At 42.2% G+C, this 18,426-nt stretch overlaps 1 protein-coding gene across 2 annotated transcripts in view; it reads right to left on the reverse strand.

Moving 5' to 3' along the window:
* Nucleotides 1–8,249, reverse strand: part of Tlk1 (tousled like kinase 1) — a 118,113-nt gene extending 109,864 nt beyond the window's left edge. The window contains exon 1 of one of the 2 annotated variants that reach the window (XM_052182665.1): nucleotides 8,111–8,249. In XM_052182665.1, the coding sequence (XP_052038625.1) occupies nucleotides 8,111–8,249 (139 nt within the window). Of the gene's footprint in view, nucleotides 1–7,699; nucleotides 7,827–8,110 lie in introns of those variants that run through there. The other variant, XM_052182666.1, reaches the window with a different exon arrangement.
* Nucleotides 8,250–18,426: the final 10,177 nt, after the last annotated feature.

Raw genomic sequence — 18,426 nt, forward strand, 5'->3', positions numbered from 1 at the left:
AACAAAAACAACCATTCCTATATCTTGCTTCCTAGGCCCTTAAGAGGGTTAAGGACTTGGCAATTCAAATAGAGCAGTAACCAAAATCTGACACGTGGACATTACAAAAGAAAAGCTGTCTTTCATTTGCGGTTGCTAAGATACAGGTAAATGCCTGGGATTCCAGAAGCAAGAAGCTAGAAAAATCCAGAAATGGAAACTGAGAGACCCACAGATAATATCTGAGATTTTGGATCTAGATGCTTCCAAAGTCAATCCAGATACCTCCACACAATTGCCAGTTGTGTGAATAAGGATGTTACACTGTGAACACAGTAACTAAAACAGTCATGACTAAGGTGGGATATGTGGCATCACAACACTACAAAGATCTCAAAGTCAAAGCCAGCCTTTAAAACCAAACAACGACTACAAGGCTTACATCCTTAATTCCAGAGCTCTGGAGGCAGAGGCAGGCAGACCTCTAAGATCACGGCCAGAGGCATCTGTGTAGCAAAGTCCAGACTAGTCAAGAGCTACATGGTGAGACCATGTCTCAAAACAAACCACTAAAAAGCTTAACAACTAACAAACACACTAGCTTGGGAAGAACGGTAGCTCTATTAAATGAAGTAGCACTGTCAGACAAGCAAATATTAGGACCATGTACTTCAATGTAGTCCAGATGGAGTCTGCTCTACTAAACCTCTCTGTGTACTAGGACATTCCTTCATGTCTCTGAACCTCTGTACAGATCTCCTCATCTGTAAACAGGGCTATTAACAGTACTCAATTCTTATGGCTGTCCGAAGTAAATGAGCTAAGACTCAACCAAGAACCCAGAATACTGAGAAGCATTAATACCTTTAAGTAAATTAAGTCATTTTTAAAAGTATACAAACTTGACTAATCATGGTAATGTTTGCCAAAACACTTTTTACAGGGGAAAAACCGGTATTTTAAAGGATAAACACGATCCATGAAAACAACACAACACAAAACAAAACAAGCCAGCCAACACGCCTTTGGTCTCCTAAGACAGGATGGTCATTGCCAGCCTCACGCACTCCTCTCTGACCTTCCCCAGTAGCACTGCAGTTATCATGGAAAGGGAAGTACACACTGAGTAGGAAACCATGAAACTGCACTCAATACCAGCACTTCTCAGACCAGGCTTCAGAATTTAAAGCTAAAGGCAGCTTGGTGTTCTCCCCACTAATTAGTTTCTAAGGAAAGATACAGATTTATACACAGATCTGTATATAACCATATAAGATAAAAAGAAACAAACATTACACATCACTTAAGAAAACTATTTACTTGGCCTTGTAATGAATCTGGCGAATAGAATATTTAAGTACAAGAGTAATTTGCCTTCTTGAAAGTCAGCAAATATCAGACCTAATGACAAAGCTATACTGGGAAGACAAAAGTAACCTACCACCTGGATTAAAAAAATATTGCATAGGCAGCCTGCATGTCCGGCTTTTCTCTGCCCCTATTGAATATTAATAAAGGTCAAAGATCTGCCACAAAGCATTCATTCCAGCATTGTCCAAAGCCTCAGCACCAGAGAACGCAGCCTTTACAAGAGGGTTGGTCCTCTTCCCTTTACAAGGAAAAGGCTTTGTTCAAATGTTCATCTGCTACAGCCAGACAGGGTTATAAGGCCAAAAAATTAAAATAAATTGAACTACAAATTAGATTATCAAACATGAAGAGATTTTCCCATTAATATATCTCTAAAATCTTCCATGAGTGTTCTAAATGTATCTTCTTTTTTTAAAAAAATAGCATGTACAATTAGCACAGCAGGTCCAGTATAGTATGGGCTACCTGAGACCTGTCTCAAAACAAACCAAAAGCCACAAATGAACAAACATAAAAATACACCACTATTGTAAATTTTCATGGTATAAATCTAAAGTATTTACTTAATGAATCGTGTATTTTAAAAATGGACTTTAAATGAAGTCTCAAGCTGGAGGTGTGATTACATTTACTAAATTCACCTCAGCAAAGTTAGGGGCGGAGATGGCTCATAGGTTAATAGCACTTGCTATACAATTGGGACCAAAGTTTAGCTCCCAGGACCCACATAATAGGCTAGGTAAAAGCCAGTAACTCTAACTCTCACAAACTGGCTTCTGTACACATGTGTACACACCTGCCCATCACCTCTTCAATGAGCAAACATTCACATAGACAACCACACATATAAATCTTTAAAAAATGTTAAGAGAGGGCTGGAGAGACGGTTCAAAGGTTAAGAGCACTGACTGCTCTTCCAGAGGTCCTGAGTTCACTTCCCAGCAATAACATGGTGGCTCACAACCATCTGTAATGGGATCTGATGCCCTCTTCTGATGTGTCTGAAGACAGTTACAGTGTACTCATGAGTGAGTTCCAGGATAGCCAGGGCTATACAGAGAAACCCTGTATCGAAAAAAAACAAAAAAAAACAACAACAACAACAACAAAAAATTCTTTATAATGTGCTTCCCAAGAGCCTCCTAGATGCCCTCTATGATTTAAAAAAAAAAAAAAAAAAAGTTAAGAGAATTTATGCCTAATTTTCAACACCTAAAAACCCAACATATAGGCGGCGCACGCCTTTAATCCCAGCACTTAGGAGGCAGAGGCCAGCCTGGTCTACAGAGTGAGTTCCAGGACAGCCAGGGCTACACAGAGAAACCCTGACTCAAAAAACCAAAAAAAAAAAAAAAAGCAAAGCCCAATATACAGAATATAAAATTAAAAATGAATTGTTGTAAGTAATATTACAAGTACAACCCTCAAACTACAAAATTAAAATTCTTGATTTTATTTTATAACCAGGTTATTATTTAATGTACATTGTTTAATTCAAGAGAGATCAATTTAAACATTTTCCTCCACGTTTCCTCATTTCTGACTATATCTTCAAAAACATTAAACAGCTTAAGCATCTTACTTCTAAAAATCACATAAGCTATTACAAACAAAAGACTAGACTATATTGATAATTTCTCTTTCAAAATTGAAAACTGGCCCCCCAAAGAATTCTAAAACCCGGTGCTCAGTGTATTCTACTCTACTCAACTGTCCCATTAGCAGTGCTCAGGTCCCTAAATGTCTTCAAAGCTTATTATATTTTACAGGGAACTTAGCAACATTCCAACAAGACTGATCCTGTTGACTCCAGAAAATCATCAGAGGAAAACCACAACAGAATGCAGAAGAATAATAAAACCAACAGTAGTTGTCATATTACTGACTTGAGACCATCTGAAACATTCAGAGTATATGAGTACAGTTTAACTATAATTAGGGATTCTTAAAGAAAAGATGCCAGAAAGTTAATATTTTTAAAATAGATGGAACCATTTAACTTGTTAAATCCAAGAGCACCCAATCTAAGAGTCTACATTCCCCCACCAAACTGTCTCTGTAGCCTGCATTCTTCACAGTTAAACCTTTCTGCCCACTGTTGGACAGGCGTGGCAGCTTAGCAGCTGCATGATTCTTAAGTTCTTATTCAAAATTTACATTAACTTTTTTCACCTTGCTGAATTAGCCCTGCTCTTTCTAGACTAGGAGAATGAATCTACTTTCTGTTAATGTCTTTTAAATTTATGTCTCCCAAGTGTCTCCCAGTCTTCAGTAGGCTGAATATATGGCCCACTGACTTTCTGGGGAGTACTTCTGGAGTACAAAGTATTTCCACATTGCCAGTAACCTTTTAAAAACTTCTGCCACTTGTAGTTTTTGGTGTCATATCAGGGAACAGCCATTCTGAAAAGGCTAAGTACTTCATACATCTCAATCAAAACATATCACAACAGATACAAAGCAGAAGCAAAAACCAGCTGTTCTTCCAACGAGCCAAAAAAATCATACGTAAAAATAGAAAATACCACTAATTATACTATTTTTTCATTTTAGAATGTAATTTTTAAATAAAATTTCACTTAACATGTAACTGGCTTATTATAGTTAAAATAAATTAAAACTTTTGAAATTCTCAGTTTTAATACAGTCATCATTAATAAATAGCTCACATAAAAATGATATATTTGGGATCCTTAGTAATGTTAAATAGTTTGGGTGTTAAGACCAAAAAGTTTATAAAAGCATAGCATCTCTCAGATTTCCAGACCTCTATGCTAGGTTTTCTTTTCTCTTGCTCTGCTAATATATACTGATTCTTAAGCTAGAACCCTAAAAGATGCACAACCCTATGCTCCTCTAGCTAGTGATTTCCAGGAATCCCACAATTCCAGTGAATTCCAGCAAGCCCACATCTTATTCTTAACATCTCCCTAGAGGAATAACGCTTATTCTTCTAAGGAGTACAGCCTTCAGTCACAGAAACTTGTGTAAAGCCAGCAACTCTGTGATACTGTCCATCACTAATACTTTCATTATTCACAAAAAAGAAGTTATTCATAACTAGCAAGACGAGAAAAGCATGATTTTGAATAATCAATCATTTGATTTTTAGCAATAATGAATTCAAAAAGTAACCATAGTTAACATTCAAAGAACAAAGAATAAAACTAAAATCTGGCACTCGAGCCGTGGCTCAGCGGTTAAGAGTGCCGACTGTGCATCCAGAGGTTCCCAGTTCCAGTCCCAGCTACTGCTTGTGGCTGTACAATGATGGGACTGGAGAGATGGCTCAGTGGTTAAGAGAACTGGCTATTCTTCCAGAGGTCCTGAGTTCAATTACCAGCAACCACATGAACCATTTGTAATGAGATCTGATGCCCTCTTCTGGAGTGTCTGAAGACAGAGACAGTGTACTCATATAAATAAAATAAATCTTAAAAAAAAAAAAAACCAAAAAACAAAAAAACCTAAAATCTGTTTTTTTAGCCAGCAAGACACTTAGGTTACTAGATTTCAACAGATCTTTCCTTGAAATGTGCCCCCCCCCCTTTTTTTGTTGTCATCCTTTGAGGCAGGGTCTCTCTGTATAGCCCTGGCTGTCCTGGAACTCACTATGTAGACTAACAAAGAGGTCTGCCTCTACCACCAGAGTGCTGGGATTAAAGATGTATGCCACCATGCCCAACTGAAATCTTAAATTTCCTAAATCTCCATGCCATAATAACAGTATTATAGGTGACAAAATGGGTTGGAGACTACAGGTTCAAAAGATCAAACAGAACCCCCGCTGAGCACTTGTGTGAAATCTTCCAAATTAGTAAAACAAACAAAACAAAAAACAAAAATATTCTGGATTCAGAGCAAAGAAAACAGCCCATCCACATGCATCTTAAAATTTCTGAAGACTAGTGCACACCTTTAATCCTCAAAGTAACTTTTACAAGCCGGGTGGTGGTGGCGCACGCCTGTAATCCCAGAACTCTGGGAGGCAGAGGCAGGGGGATTTCTGAGTTTGAGGCCAGCCTGGTCTACAGAGTGAGTTCCAGGACAGCCAGGGCTATAGAGAAACCCTGTCTCAAAAAAACCAAATCCAAAAAACCAAAAAGTAACTTTTACAGACAAGTATGGTGCATCTTTAACCTCTTCCAAAGTTTAATTTGCTTAAAAGAAGTTCACCAAGAGCTCAAGATACGGCTCAGCGTGTCCTTGCTACTCTTGCGAACATTCACAGGAGACTTACAGCCTTCTGTTTAATACCAGTTCCAAGGGATTCAAAGACCCTCTTCTGAGAACTCCTCAGCACTAGGTATGTGTCCAGTATATACAGAAATGCAGACAGAGCACTCATATCCATGAAATAAAAATCTTAGAAATAACCAACAAGAGTTGGCAAACACACATGTACCTAGACATCTTTTGAACTTAACATTTTTCTGCAATTGCAAGTTAATTTGGTTCAGGTTTTCAAAATACAAAGCTTAGACTCTTGATACAGTCACTCAGTGTCTCCTACCAAGTCCCGTCAGCATTACTTAGGTTTCTGACTAGTCTTCCCTTGAAGTCAAAAAGTTCTTAAACTTAATCAGCTTATGCTGCATTTTAACATATATACCTGCAAAAGGTACTAAACACCTGTAACAAAAACTGGGACTCCACTCAATGATAAACATCTTCATCTTGATCCTGGGGGCTTCCAATAGATAATTCCTGCAGGCAATGGTAAAATTTAAGAGCATGGTGCCAAGCCTCAAAATGAATGGGGGTGGGGACAGTTAACAGCTTTAATTTACATGGTTGGTAAGAAAGAAATGACCTAATAACTATGAGGGCTGGGGTGTAGACCTGTAGTACAGCACTGGCCCACTTTATTTAAGGTTCAACGGGAAAAGTAGAAAAGGAAGGAAACTTTGGTGTCAAGTGTAACTCACAAAACCATATCCCATGATTTCAAGTATTAACTAAGACTTACTATTTTAGGTTAGCAACAAAAAACAAAACTCATTTAAAAAAAAAAAACTGCTGAGGGAAGGAGCAGGATTTCTGGTTATTTGGAAGTTTGAATTAAATTATTCCAGCTACTTGGAATGTTTCATCATCAGGAAGGTGCAGAACGGCACACCTAAGATGGAAGTTTGGCTAGGACTGACCTTCCTTAGAAAGGCCATCTGAATATGGTGGCTGCCAAATTCCCAGGACTGATAACAGAAGTCAACTGTTAAACCAACACCATGCACTCAGCAGATTATCACATATGGGTCCTGGCTCATAGCAATGGCTCAATAAACACTTGAGAAATCAATGAGGACTTATTTTTCAAAGGCATAGTACTCTAGAAACCAAGATAGTCTTTCAAATGACCCTTCACACTATCATTAGGCATCATAATGAAACTACAAAGTGGAAACACGCTACGAGCACCACCTGCCCTATTTACAACACACTCTTGTAAATTTTAAACTTACAAATTTTCAAGTTTATACATGCACATAAACATAAATTTTCAAGTACAGAAGGAAAAACTTAGATTTTTAATTAAAGTCATTCAATAAATAAGCTCTTATCTTCTATTAATGAAAAATCAGTGTCAGGGTGAGATGAAAGGGGAAAATGTCTGTCAACGTATTCGGCATCTTTAATGGATGCCATAAATCAAATCTTCCCATGAATTTTCTAGAGCATATTCACGTCAATCTTTGAGCCTATTGTCACTTTCACACATGCTCACGGGAACAAAATGACAAAGAATGCTATGCCTCAACCACTGGATCCGGGCAAGAAACATTTGATTAGCAATTACCAAGGCTAAAGATAATAAATACAGACATATTTTCAAAATACAATAATCCTAACGACTCATAAGCCAAAGCTCTGAATTTCTTTACGAGATTTACTAGACTGCTGGACTTTCAAACGTTTTCTTCTTCTTTTTTTAAAGGTGCTGATAATCTCCTTGTGCGAGACAACCAGGAGCGAACAACCCATTTACCGACTGCTAACGAAAACGACTACGCATTTTCCAGACAAAAGCGCGTTAAAAAAGATCCGATGCAAATTTATTCTTCCCTGGTAAAGGAGTGCTCTCCCAAATTCCATTTTATGGAGTATACTTAAAGTTAAATGCAGCAAGTTCATTTTTTTAGTCAAAAGCACTAGGTGCCTTACTAGCTGTGTGACTGCTACATCTGGTGGCAGAACCCTTGCATGCAAGGAGCCAGAAAACTTAGAAAACAATTGTAAGCGATCTCAGTGCGTGTCTTGCAGGAACCTTCAAGCAGGAATTTTCACAAAACCCCCACCACCGCTGGCAGAAAGGAACACGAGCCTACTTGCACCCACGAGCACAACGTACAAACACGCAGGAGCCGATGGCGAAGGAAGGAAAGTTGCAACCATCTGGAGGGGTGGCACGAGCAGCCTTGCCCACGAGTCGGTCTGCCGTTGGGATCGCTCTAGGCGCCGCGCTGGGGATCCGAGTCGGATCCGAGGCAGCCCAGAGCATGCCGAAGGCGGGCGAGGGGCATCCTACCGGCCCGGCGGCCGGGCTTGCGGCGCGGGGACCGCCTCTATGGGAGGAGTGCGGGCTAGGGGAGGGGGCTCGCGCGCCAAGGCTGCACCGCGCGAGGGCAAACCCACCCGAGCCCCGAGGCCGGGAGGCTCAGGGAGCAAGGGCAGGCCTCCCGCCCGCGAACCGCCACCCCCCACCCCAGCCCGGGGTCCGCGCGGGCCGAGGGAGCCCGCGGGAGGGCGCGGCGGCGCTTACCTTCCCTGGGCCTCCCGGATGGCGGCGTGTGATTCAGCAGGGACCTGGCCGCCGCCGCCGAGCCCGGGGTTGGAGACGTGGAGAGCCGGGACCAAGATGGCGGCCCCTCCAAACTTCCACTGCTACTTTGGACACTCATCAAGCTACTTTCTGGGAGCCCGACTCCCCCCCTGCGACGGCGGCGGCACCGGCACCCGCCTCCGTCATGGCGGGGGCCGCGCTGAGGGCGAGCGCGGGCGCGAGGGCTGGGAGGGGAGCGCCGCGCCGCCGAGGGAGCGCGCCGGGCGGAGGGCGGGCGGGGAGGGCAGCGCCGAGGGGAGGCAAGTGGCCGGGGCCGCGGGGCCGGGGCCGGAGCGCGGGCGGAGCGCAGACCGCGCCGACCGAGGCCACTTCCGCGGGCGGAACCTGCAGGCACCTCTGCAGTGCGTCGGGCCCCGGCGTCGCCCGGGCGGTGGCGGGCGGTGGGTGGCGGCTGAGGCGGCGGGGTAACCTCTGCATCAGTTACGGGCGGCGGCGGCAGCGGCGTCACGCGCCGCCAATGCAAACACTATCGCGAGGCTCCTGCGCCTCCGGTAGCGGCGGCGGCGGCCGCGGGGCCGGCAGGGGGGAGGGGGAGGGCCCTGCCCGGGCGGAGCGAGGGCGGGGAGGGCGCGAGCGCGCAGGGAGGCGCGGGGCCCGCGGCGCGGGGCGGCGAGTCGCGTGCGCGGGGCCGGCCGGAGGGAGGCGCGCCCCCGCTGCCACCTGCCTCCCCCTCGCCGCGGCGCGCCTGCTCCGACGCGCGCCCCACACCCAGCCTGCCCGAGACGCCTCTGCTCTCGCCTGGCTCCGGAGTCTCAAAATGGAACTGAAAAGTTCAGAGTTGCCTCTTGCCCCTCAGGAGAAGAGAAAAAAGAAAAACGAAAAAAAAAAAGGCAGTGTGTGCTTACCCATCTGCAAAGCAGGAGTCGTCACGGAATAAAAGAAAAACAAAACAAAACAAAACAAAAACAAAACAAAACAAAAAACAAACCTAAGAAAATAAAACTTTCCTTTAAAACAATCTACCAAAGGAATTGAGAACTCCTACCGGTGGGGTAGCCTATGTGTGTGGTAGAGCTGTTCTTTGTTTTCACAGAAGTGGAAAATCTAAATAGAAAATGTTGACTACCGAATTCACAGTTCAAAACAAACAAACAAACAAACAAAAAACCTATAGTGTTCATCTTGAAGAAGGTATGGTTTCTAGAAATTTCCCGTTTCTGGTGCCGCTGTTGAGTATTGACGAATTCTCAAAACAAATTACAGCATTTGCTAAAATTTATAGATAGAGCGTAGCTTTCTGCACGCCCACGTACACACACCAGCTATTGGCCGCCTTGTTCATAAAAGAACAGTCGAGTAGTCCAGGAAAAATACGACAAGGTTATTGCTCTCTTTGAACAACCAAATTGAATAGAACACTAAAAAGATTATGCTACAGAGCAACTGTGCGGGCATAAGGAAATGACATGATTACCAGGGGGACCAAAATGTCATTTCTATTTTTTATTTTTATGACTTTGCATTTCTCATAGTAATGTTTTCTTCAGATAAAGTATCCTCCCAGAATAGAGCCTTGGTTGTCAGCTATGCAGTAGTCACTGCAGTGTTCCTGTGCTTCTGATTCTCCTGTTTTCAGTCATATTCTGCTTTTGAAACCTAAGAATTGTCACAAGTTGAACAACTTTATTGACAGAATGGACTCACCCTAAAGTGTGTGGCTTTAGTTCACACTGTAGGATGCATGCAGCTCTGAAGCCCCCTGTACGATTAGGAGTGAACATCTATTGCCCACCCAACTCTCCTCTACATACCCCTTTGAGGTTTCTCCCTGCTCCATTTCCATCCCCCCCAGAACCGTATAACTGCTTTCTGTGCTACAGAGTAAGTTGAATTTTCCTGAATTTTAGATTAAATGTCCAGTGTTTTCTTCTGGGCATAAAATGGTTTCTCTGGACATAATTATTTCAATAGCCACACGGTTGCATTTTCTTGTATGAATATATCACACCTTATCCCATGAATGGTTGATGGGCGTCATCATTCCCCCTTTTTTGCTCTAGTACTTCCATGAACACTCATGTGCAAGCCTTTGTATGGACATACATTCATTTCTTGGTTGCTTACCTCTGACCTTATATTATATGTACATATACTGGTTGCTTGGTCGTCTCTATACTGGGGGTCAAGCCCAGTGCTTCCTATATGCTAGGCAGGCACTCTACCCTAGCCCCTCTTTGTTTTAAGAGTAAGCTTAGTTTGCACATCGTATCATAAGACACACAGGGCAGGAAGGAAGTTAAGAGAACAGACTTTAATGTCAACAACTATTGAAGAAAATCCTTACTTCAACTTTCCCATCAAAAACAAAGAGGTTAGAATCATTGGGTGATTCCTGTCATCTGCAGAACTTTAATGCAGAGTTCAGTTCCTCATAAACTGTAAATAAATCCCAAAAAATAAAAATAAAAAATAAATCTCAAGGCAGACAGGCAAGATGGTCTTTAGTCCTACCACTTGGATGGGAGAGGCAAGAGGGTTGCTTTGAATACCAGGCTAGACCGGACTATAGGTACCTTCCTGACAACACTTTATGCAGTCTGCGTTTGTTGTCATCTTGTCTTTCCCAGTGATGACTAAAGGTGTGTGGCATGCACACAAGCAAGCTCCTTCAGTTGTATTTTGCTAGTGGCTGCCGCTTGAGAAGGACAATTACATATTTTTGTTCTTACCTTCTGGTGGCTTATGCGGGAGATATACACTTGCCACCTTCTAAAGAAGCCTCTTCCAGTTATAAGGAGCTAAGCAGAAAAAAACGGGCTTAACTTAAAAATGGAATGCCATGTACCATCTGAACTCACGCCTTCAAAAATTACCAAAGGGTAGGGGTAGAATTTTCAGTGTACATTGTAGTAAGTCATGGGTATGATTACCATTTGTGAGTCTATGCAAAAATAAATGACTAGGAAGACTATGCCACGAGAAGTTACTGACTAGTATAGGTTGTGAGACTATATAGTTATTGTTTCTACCTCTGTAGAAACAATATCTTTTTTATATTTGGGGGAAGTTTATTAAATGACTTTTAAATAACTTAAGCATAAAATGTCTCTAGACAAAAATCATTTAAATAGGTAATGGGGGGGGAGGGGTTGGAGAGATGGCTCAGTGGTTAAGAGCACTGACTGCTCTTCCAGAAGTCCTCAGTTCAATTCCCAGCAACCACATGGTGGCTCACAACCATCTGTAATGGAATCCAACGCCCTCCTCTGGTGTGGCTGAAGGCAGCTACAGTGTATTCATATAAATAAAATAAATAATTCTTTAAATAAATAAATAAATGGGTAATTTTGTAAGCTGTATACCCTAGTTCCTTGGGAGCTTGAAGCAGGAAGACCTTGAGTGGAAGGCCAGCTGGGTCATACAATATGATGGTTTGTATATGTTTGGCCTAGGGCACGGCACCATTAGGAGGTGTGGCCTTGTGGGCATAGGTGTGTTACTATGGGCATGGGCTTTAATATCTTCATCCTAGCTTCCTAGAAGCCAATCTTCTCCTGGCAGCCTTCAGATGAAAATGTAGAACTCACAGCTTCTCCTACACCATGCCTGCCTGGACGCTGTCATGTTCCTGCCTTGGTGATAATGGACTGAAACTCTGAACCCGTAAGCCAGCCCCAATTAAATGTTGTCCTTATAAGAGTCGCCTTGGTTATGGTGTCTGTTCACAGCAGTAAAACTTAACTAAGACATAGATCAAGAATCTGTCTTTGAAAAATGTGTCTGTGTTTATACACATGTAACCACTTAAAATAAGTATAGAATAATAGATTGTATGACAGGAAAAAAATATGGAAATGTCAGAAGAATCCAAATTCAGACTGAAGGAGACATCGTCCACTGAGGACTGAAAGGAGAACCTCAAAAGCAAGGGTACATCCCGGGGAGGGGTCTTTTACGCAATCTTCCTGGCTAAAATAGTCCTAGAAAGAAAGCTGAACACGAAAGTCAGCGTGGCAAGGAAGAGAGGGCAGGAACCCTTCCTAAAAGAACAAGGAAGAGATGGAAAAAGGTCCTGTGCCCTGGGTTCTTCATTCTGAAGCCTCTAGAGGAGTATCTGGCCCAAGCCAAGTGTTCTGTCAATTTTGTGGGAAGAATGGGTTCACAGGGCTCAATAAAGATGTAGAGGAGCAAAGAAGAAGTCTCTAAAGGTCTCCTGAGGCAAGGTCATACAGCAGGAAGAGACCTGAGCCCTCGTCTATAGAATGACTATAATTTACAGCTATGGCTATTAGACTCTTGTCCATTTGTCTTTGGATGTAAAATTATTTTAAAAGGATGCAATATTCAAGATGTAAAAAAAATGCATTTTGCCAGGTGGTGATGATGCATATATATATATATATATATATATATATATATATATATATATATATATATATATATATGGCAGAGGGAGGCAGGCAGATCTCTGTGAGTTCGAGTCGAGGCTACCCTGTCCTGCAGAGTGAGTTTCAAAGCAGCCAAGGTTACACAGACAAAGCCCTGTCTTGAAAAACCTATAAAATAATAATGATTATAATTATTACTTATATTTTATACCTCCTAATAATTGATTCCTTCTCAATTCAAATGAAAAAAATTCCCATGCCATCTGAATCTTTTCACAGCTGAGCCCAGTTGAATGAAGATGTCCTTTGTAAGGATTCCATGCAGTGGGATGCTGGAGCCAGTTCCTCTCACCTGAGCACTGACTGTTTCCATCAGTTTCCTGCTAAGTATTCAGTGGTGTCAGGACTGCAGCTTTAAACCAGCGCTAGTAGGAGATTCCCACCAGCCAAGTAAGAAAAAAAAACAAAAAAAAACAAACAAAAAAAAAAAAACCCGCAAGCCAGCATTCTCTCCCCATCAGCCAGCAGACTGCCAATCCCTTAGCATTGTCCTCACTGTTCCCTGTCTTCCAGTCCTTCACTGTGCCTGAAGCTCGGCGAGGGCAAGATCCCTGGTCTGTCATGTTTACAATTATATTTCCAGAATCTGGCACCAGCCTGGCACACACTTAGTGGTACATACTTGTTGAGCCAATGTGTTATATATATGACTAGCCAGCATGCCCTTGAGTCCTCTGGGCTAACCTCAGAATCCTTCTGGGTTGGACATCCAACAGGAAAAGGAAGAGAAGTGTTTTCCCACTCCTCCCCCTCTCTCACACCCCTCCCCCTTCCTCATTCTTCACTGACTTTCGTGGTTTGGTAAAGTTCACTGACCTTCTTAAGGTTGCCAAGCACTTGGGAGGCAGAGGCAGGCAAACCTCTGTGAGTTGGAGCCAGCATGATCTATATGGTTACGTTCCAGGATAGCCAGAGCTATGTAGAGAGAACCTGTCTCAAAACAACAACAACAAAACAAGAAAAGAAAAAAGAAAAAAAAAAAACAAAAGAAAGAAAAGAAACCAGTTCTAGAATAAAGTCAGTGTGGTTTAATTTAGAAAATATAATTTTTACATGAAATATCCCTACATTGAGAATTATGATTACTTGATGTTTGAATTTAACTGAGCATTCTGGGCTTTCATTGGCTAAATCAGGCAGTACCCGCCCTTTTGAGGTAAATTAGTACCTAGTAAAGTTGAAGATAGGATGACTTGGCAATTCTGTTCCAAGGAGATACTGCCAGAATCCTTGCTCGAGGGCCTGGAGATAAGAAAATGCTCAGTATTGTTTGCAGAGGCCCCAAACTGAAACCGCCCAAATGTCCATCAACAAGAGAATGGCTAAACACAGTGGGACACCACCCAAAGACCAGAATGCTCACAGACAGCACAGTTAAAAAGAACCAGTGGGAGGTGACTACAACTTAGAAGGCTGGTATAGAAGGTCTCTTATGCTCAGTATTATGGAGCTAGCCTGAGCAACATGCAACATGGAGTCAGCTGAAGAAAGGAAGACAGGGGCTAGAGAGCTGGCTCACTGGTTAAGAGAATATGCCTCTCTTCCAGATGAGCCTAGTTCAGTTCCCAGAACCCACACTGGGTACCTCATGGCTGCCTACAACTCCAACTCTAGGGGATCTGATGCCCTTTTCACTCACACACACACACACACACACACACACACACACAGATATTTAAATTTGTTTTAAAAAAAACTTTGAGAAAAGCAAAGAGCTCAATTCTATTCACAGATTGAAGCTCTCAGGATGTCTGTTCTCCCATCTCAATATGCTGCCTCTGTTGGACAAATCACGTTGAATTCTGAAGGGCAGCCACTTCAAATATGAATGTATTTGTTCTACCTGCACTGTGCAGTTCACAAAACCACTGCTTGAAGGCTCAGACTTCTACATCCTTTATAAAGATTGTTCTAGAAGGGGCTGGAGAGATGGCTCCATGGTTAAGAGCACTCACTGGCTGTTCTTCAAGAAGAACAGGGTTCAACTCCCAGGACCCACATGGCAGCTCATAACTATCTATAACTTCAATCACAGGAGATTTGACATCCTCTGTTGGCCTCCACAATTACCAAGCACATACATGGTATACAGGCAGGCATATGGGAAAAAGCATATGTACATATATAATAACAATAATAAATATATAAATAGTAAAAAAATATTTTCAAAAAAGATTATCCCAGGGTTTATAGATAATAGGTTGGGTTAGTGGCTAGGATGTCGCTCAGTGGTAGAACACTTGCCTAGCATGCCCAAGGCCCTGGTATGATACCAGGTCGCACATTCTCTGACCTCTCTAGCGATAGAAATGCGTTTCCCTGTTTGTCAGTACACTAGAGTAGAGAAAACCTAAAATTCATACACAGCAAAGAAATAGAAGTACAAGATTATCAAAATGGATTCATTTTGTCTGACATTAAAAGATCATAACCAACTTTAGAACAGTATGTTCCCCTCCCATAACGTGCACTGCAAGCTGCCTTCCAAGGACGTCGGGATTATACAATGTTTGCAGATACAAAGTACAACAGATTGACAGGGCACAGTTTAACAATTTGAAAAGTAAAGGGAGGAATAGATTAAACCAACTGCATGCCAGTGTTATCACAGTTACTCATACTCCCCTAAATTTTGCTGATTAAACCAAAATACAAATGTATCACACTGGGGGAAAACAAAAATTTCTAAGTTCTTATACTAGCTAATCCTTGTTCAATTGTGAGTTCAGTCTCGGGGTGGGGGGTGGGGTGGGGGTGGGGGGTGGGGGGTGGGGTGGGGGGGGAAGTCTTTTTTTTAATGCTATCTTTCTCTAGCTGGCCTTGAACACACATTCTACCTGTACTGTGACAGGACTCAATCCTCCTGATTCAGCCTAAATAGCTGAGATTACAGCTGTATGCCACAGTGTCTTCTTCAACAAATCTGTCTTAATATATAGCAAAAGTAATAACATACTGTCAAAGTCCATTTTTCTCAATTTTACACAGATCTAGACATACTTGAGAAGAGGGAATCCCAATAGAATAATTGCCTCCATCAGATTTGACCTATGGGCATGTCTATAGGGGTCATTTTCTTAATTATTGATGGATGAGTAAGGGTCCAGCTTACTATTGCCAGCGCCATCTGTTGTGAATGAGGGACTTCCCGATTAGACAGCGGCAGAGGAGAGGATGTTGGAGAGAGTGAAGGCCTTTTGGATGGGGATAGTGTGAGGACTTGTAGCTACAAGTGTCTCCCACTTTCAATGGCAGGATTTGCCACCAGAAGAATCAGATTTAATAGGGCTCACAAGATAAGGTTTTAGTTGTTGCTCCCAGAGATTGAGTTACCATTGTTTCTAAGCTAAGTTTGTATGTTTTTTTTTTTTTTTCTTCTCGAGGCGACTCAACTGGGTTCCAGAGAGAAAGGCAAAAGTATGAGTTTGCCTGATGTGCATCACAAAAACCATAGGGGTTTTGAAGCACAGGGTCTGGCGTGGTAGCGACTTGCCCGGGGAATTTAGCAAGCTGCATGGAGATGTTTCGGAAGTTCTGGGCCAGAGAGTCTCCATGAGACTGTTGCCTGCCAGTGCATGGCCGGCCAGGCTGCTGGAGCAGAGGTACAAGGCCTGGAATGTGCTGGTTCTTTTATTAAATATTTCCTGCAACGCCATCCACTGGCTGGAGGTCCTAAGGTGTGTAAGGAAGGTATCTAAGCAGCCTAAGAAAGCAAGCCAGTAAGCAGTATTCCTCCAAGGACTTTGCTTCTGTTCTGGCCATCAGGTTTCCGCCCTGAGCTCCCTGCTCTGCTGTCCCTTGATGGGGGACTCTAACCTCTAAGAGGAACTAAATCCTTCCCTCCCCAAGTTGTTTTTGGTCATGGTGTTCATCATGACAACAAGAACCAAACTAAGACATATGTATAACCATAATATACAGGAAAGCAGTCTAAATGCCAGAGTAAGAGAGAGGTATCTGGGCAATTAGTATTTTGTTTTGCATGTGGTATAGGTTAGAAGCATAAGTTCAGTTTTGAAAATCCATCTAATGGTGTATTTAAAAGGAGAGAGAGAACCTGACCCCATGGTTCTAAGTGGTTTCCTCTACACCCAGGAAACAAATCTGTTGTTACAAGTATTCAATAAGAAAATGACCAAAGAACCATCTTGTGACTACAAGAGGAAATGAATGGTGCTTTCTTGTGGGCAGGAAAGGAAAAGACAATGTCTTTAAAATAGTAAACGTACAATGAATTTCCTAAAGGTGCCACCATGCCAGAGTCCTCAAGCTGATGTGTATCTACTGAGCTTGTATCTACCTTGGCACATGGTGAATGCAGCTGTCTGCAAATGGCAAACTGCTATAGACCAATAAATATGTATAGAAAGCACTTGTTGGGCACTTGCCGAGGGCAGACTATTTTGCCTAGTGCCACGGGGATACGGAGACAGGTCACATGGAATTTAAAGGTGGTTGACTAGGAAAGCAGAAAACCACCCATGTCAGATGTGGATGCAGATAGGAGAATGGGAGAATTTTGAGGCTCATACCTGAAGCTTCCTAAATGAGGAACAATTTCAGCTGTGCCTTAAAGTATACCAATGCAATCTAGATCATTTCTTTTTCAAAACCCAACACTTCTTACTGATCCGCTGGGTCTATTCCATTCCTGACTGAAGGTCTTTTGTTTTTTCCCCCCTTACATTTTTTTTTTATATGTAGTTTTGTAGTATATGTAGTTTTGTCAATCTCTGTAGCTTTTTTTTTCTTATTTGCTTACTTTTTTACCTTCTACAAAGGCCTCAACATACTTTCAAAACTCCTAAAAACGCATCTTTAAAATATCTACTGCCCTTTCCTCTGTCTATGCACCACAAGTGAGGTAGATTGGGAGAGCACAAGAACAAGAGTGGGGAGATACGGTTTCCTTCCATGAAACTAAGCTGCTGAACTACTCAAAATACAGAAAAGAAACCTTCTCATTAAGTTAAACAAAGCATTAGTTTTATTAGTGATTTTTTTTTTTAAAAAAAAGCATATCAGGAACATTCTCCCATGGGTTTGACATAATGTGATGAATCACAACTGCGTGACTCACTGAATCAGAAAAAGAACTCATGATTTGGAAGATTGGAGTTGGAAAGAGTTGATGGAGATGTCTAAGACACTAATAATGAGAAGTGGTTTTGATTGGTATACTTTAAGGCACAGCTAAGCCTAAAGTGCTATTAATACAGTCATAATGAAGTGCTATAACATAGTATTTATACAATATACAATGCATTAAAATTATATGTTACATATTATTACATCTTATTTTTTTATTTTACTTTGTATTTGCATTTTATGTATATGGATGTTTAGCCTGCATGTATGTGGGTGTACCACCTGTGTGCCTGGTCTCTCTGAGGCCAAAAGAGGATGCCAGATCCCCCTGAAGGAGAGTTACAGGTGGTCGTGAGTCACTGTGTGGGTGCTGAGACTTGATCCCAGGTCCCCAAAAAGAGAAGCCAGTGCTCTCAACCACTGAGCCATTCTGTTTCTCCAGACCCCTAGATTGTATTTATAATGGCGGGGTTCTTTTTGGAAGCAACTTAGCAATATGGATCAAGAATTCTTTTTAAAAAGCTGGGCATAGTGGTGTGTCTTCCATCTTAGCACTGTGGAGGCAAAGGCAGGTGGATCTCTCTGAGTTCCAGACCAGCTTGGTCCTCATAGAGAGTTCCAGGTCAGCCAGGATTACATGGTGAGACTCTGTCTCAAAAATAAACAAACAACACAACCAAACAACCAAACAACCAAAAATCTTTTTTTGAAAACTGCTTGAGTTTAAAGACTGGCCTAGGCAACATAGCAAATAAGACG

Source organism: Apodemus sylvaticus, chromosome 5 (genome assembly GCF_947179515.1).
Source record: "Apodemus sylvaticus chromosome 5, mApoSyl1.1, whole genome shotgun sequence".
Taxonomy (NCBI): domain Eukaryota; kingdom Metazoa; phylum Chordata; class Mammalia; order Rodentia; family Muridae; genus Apodemus; species Apodemus sylvaticus.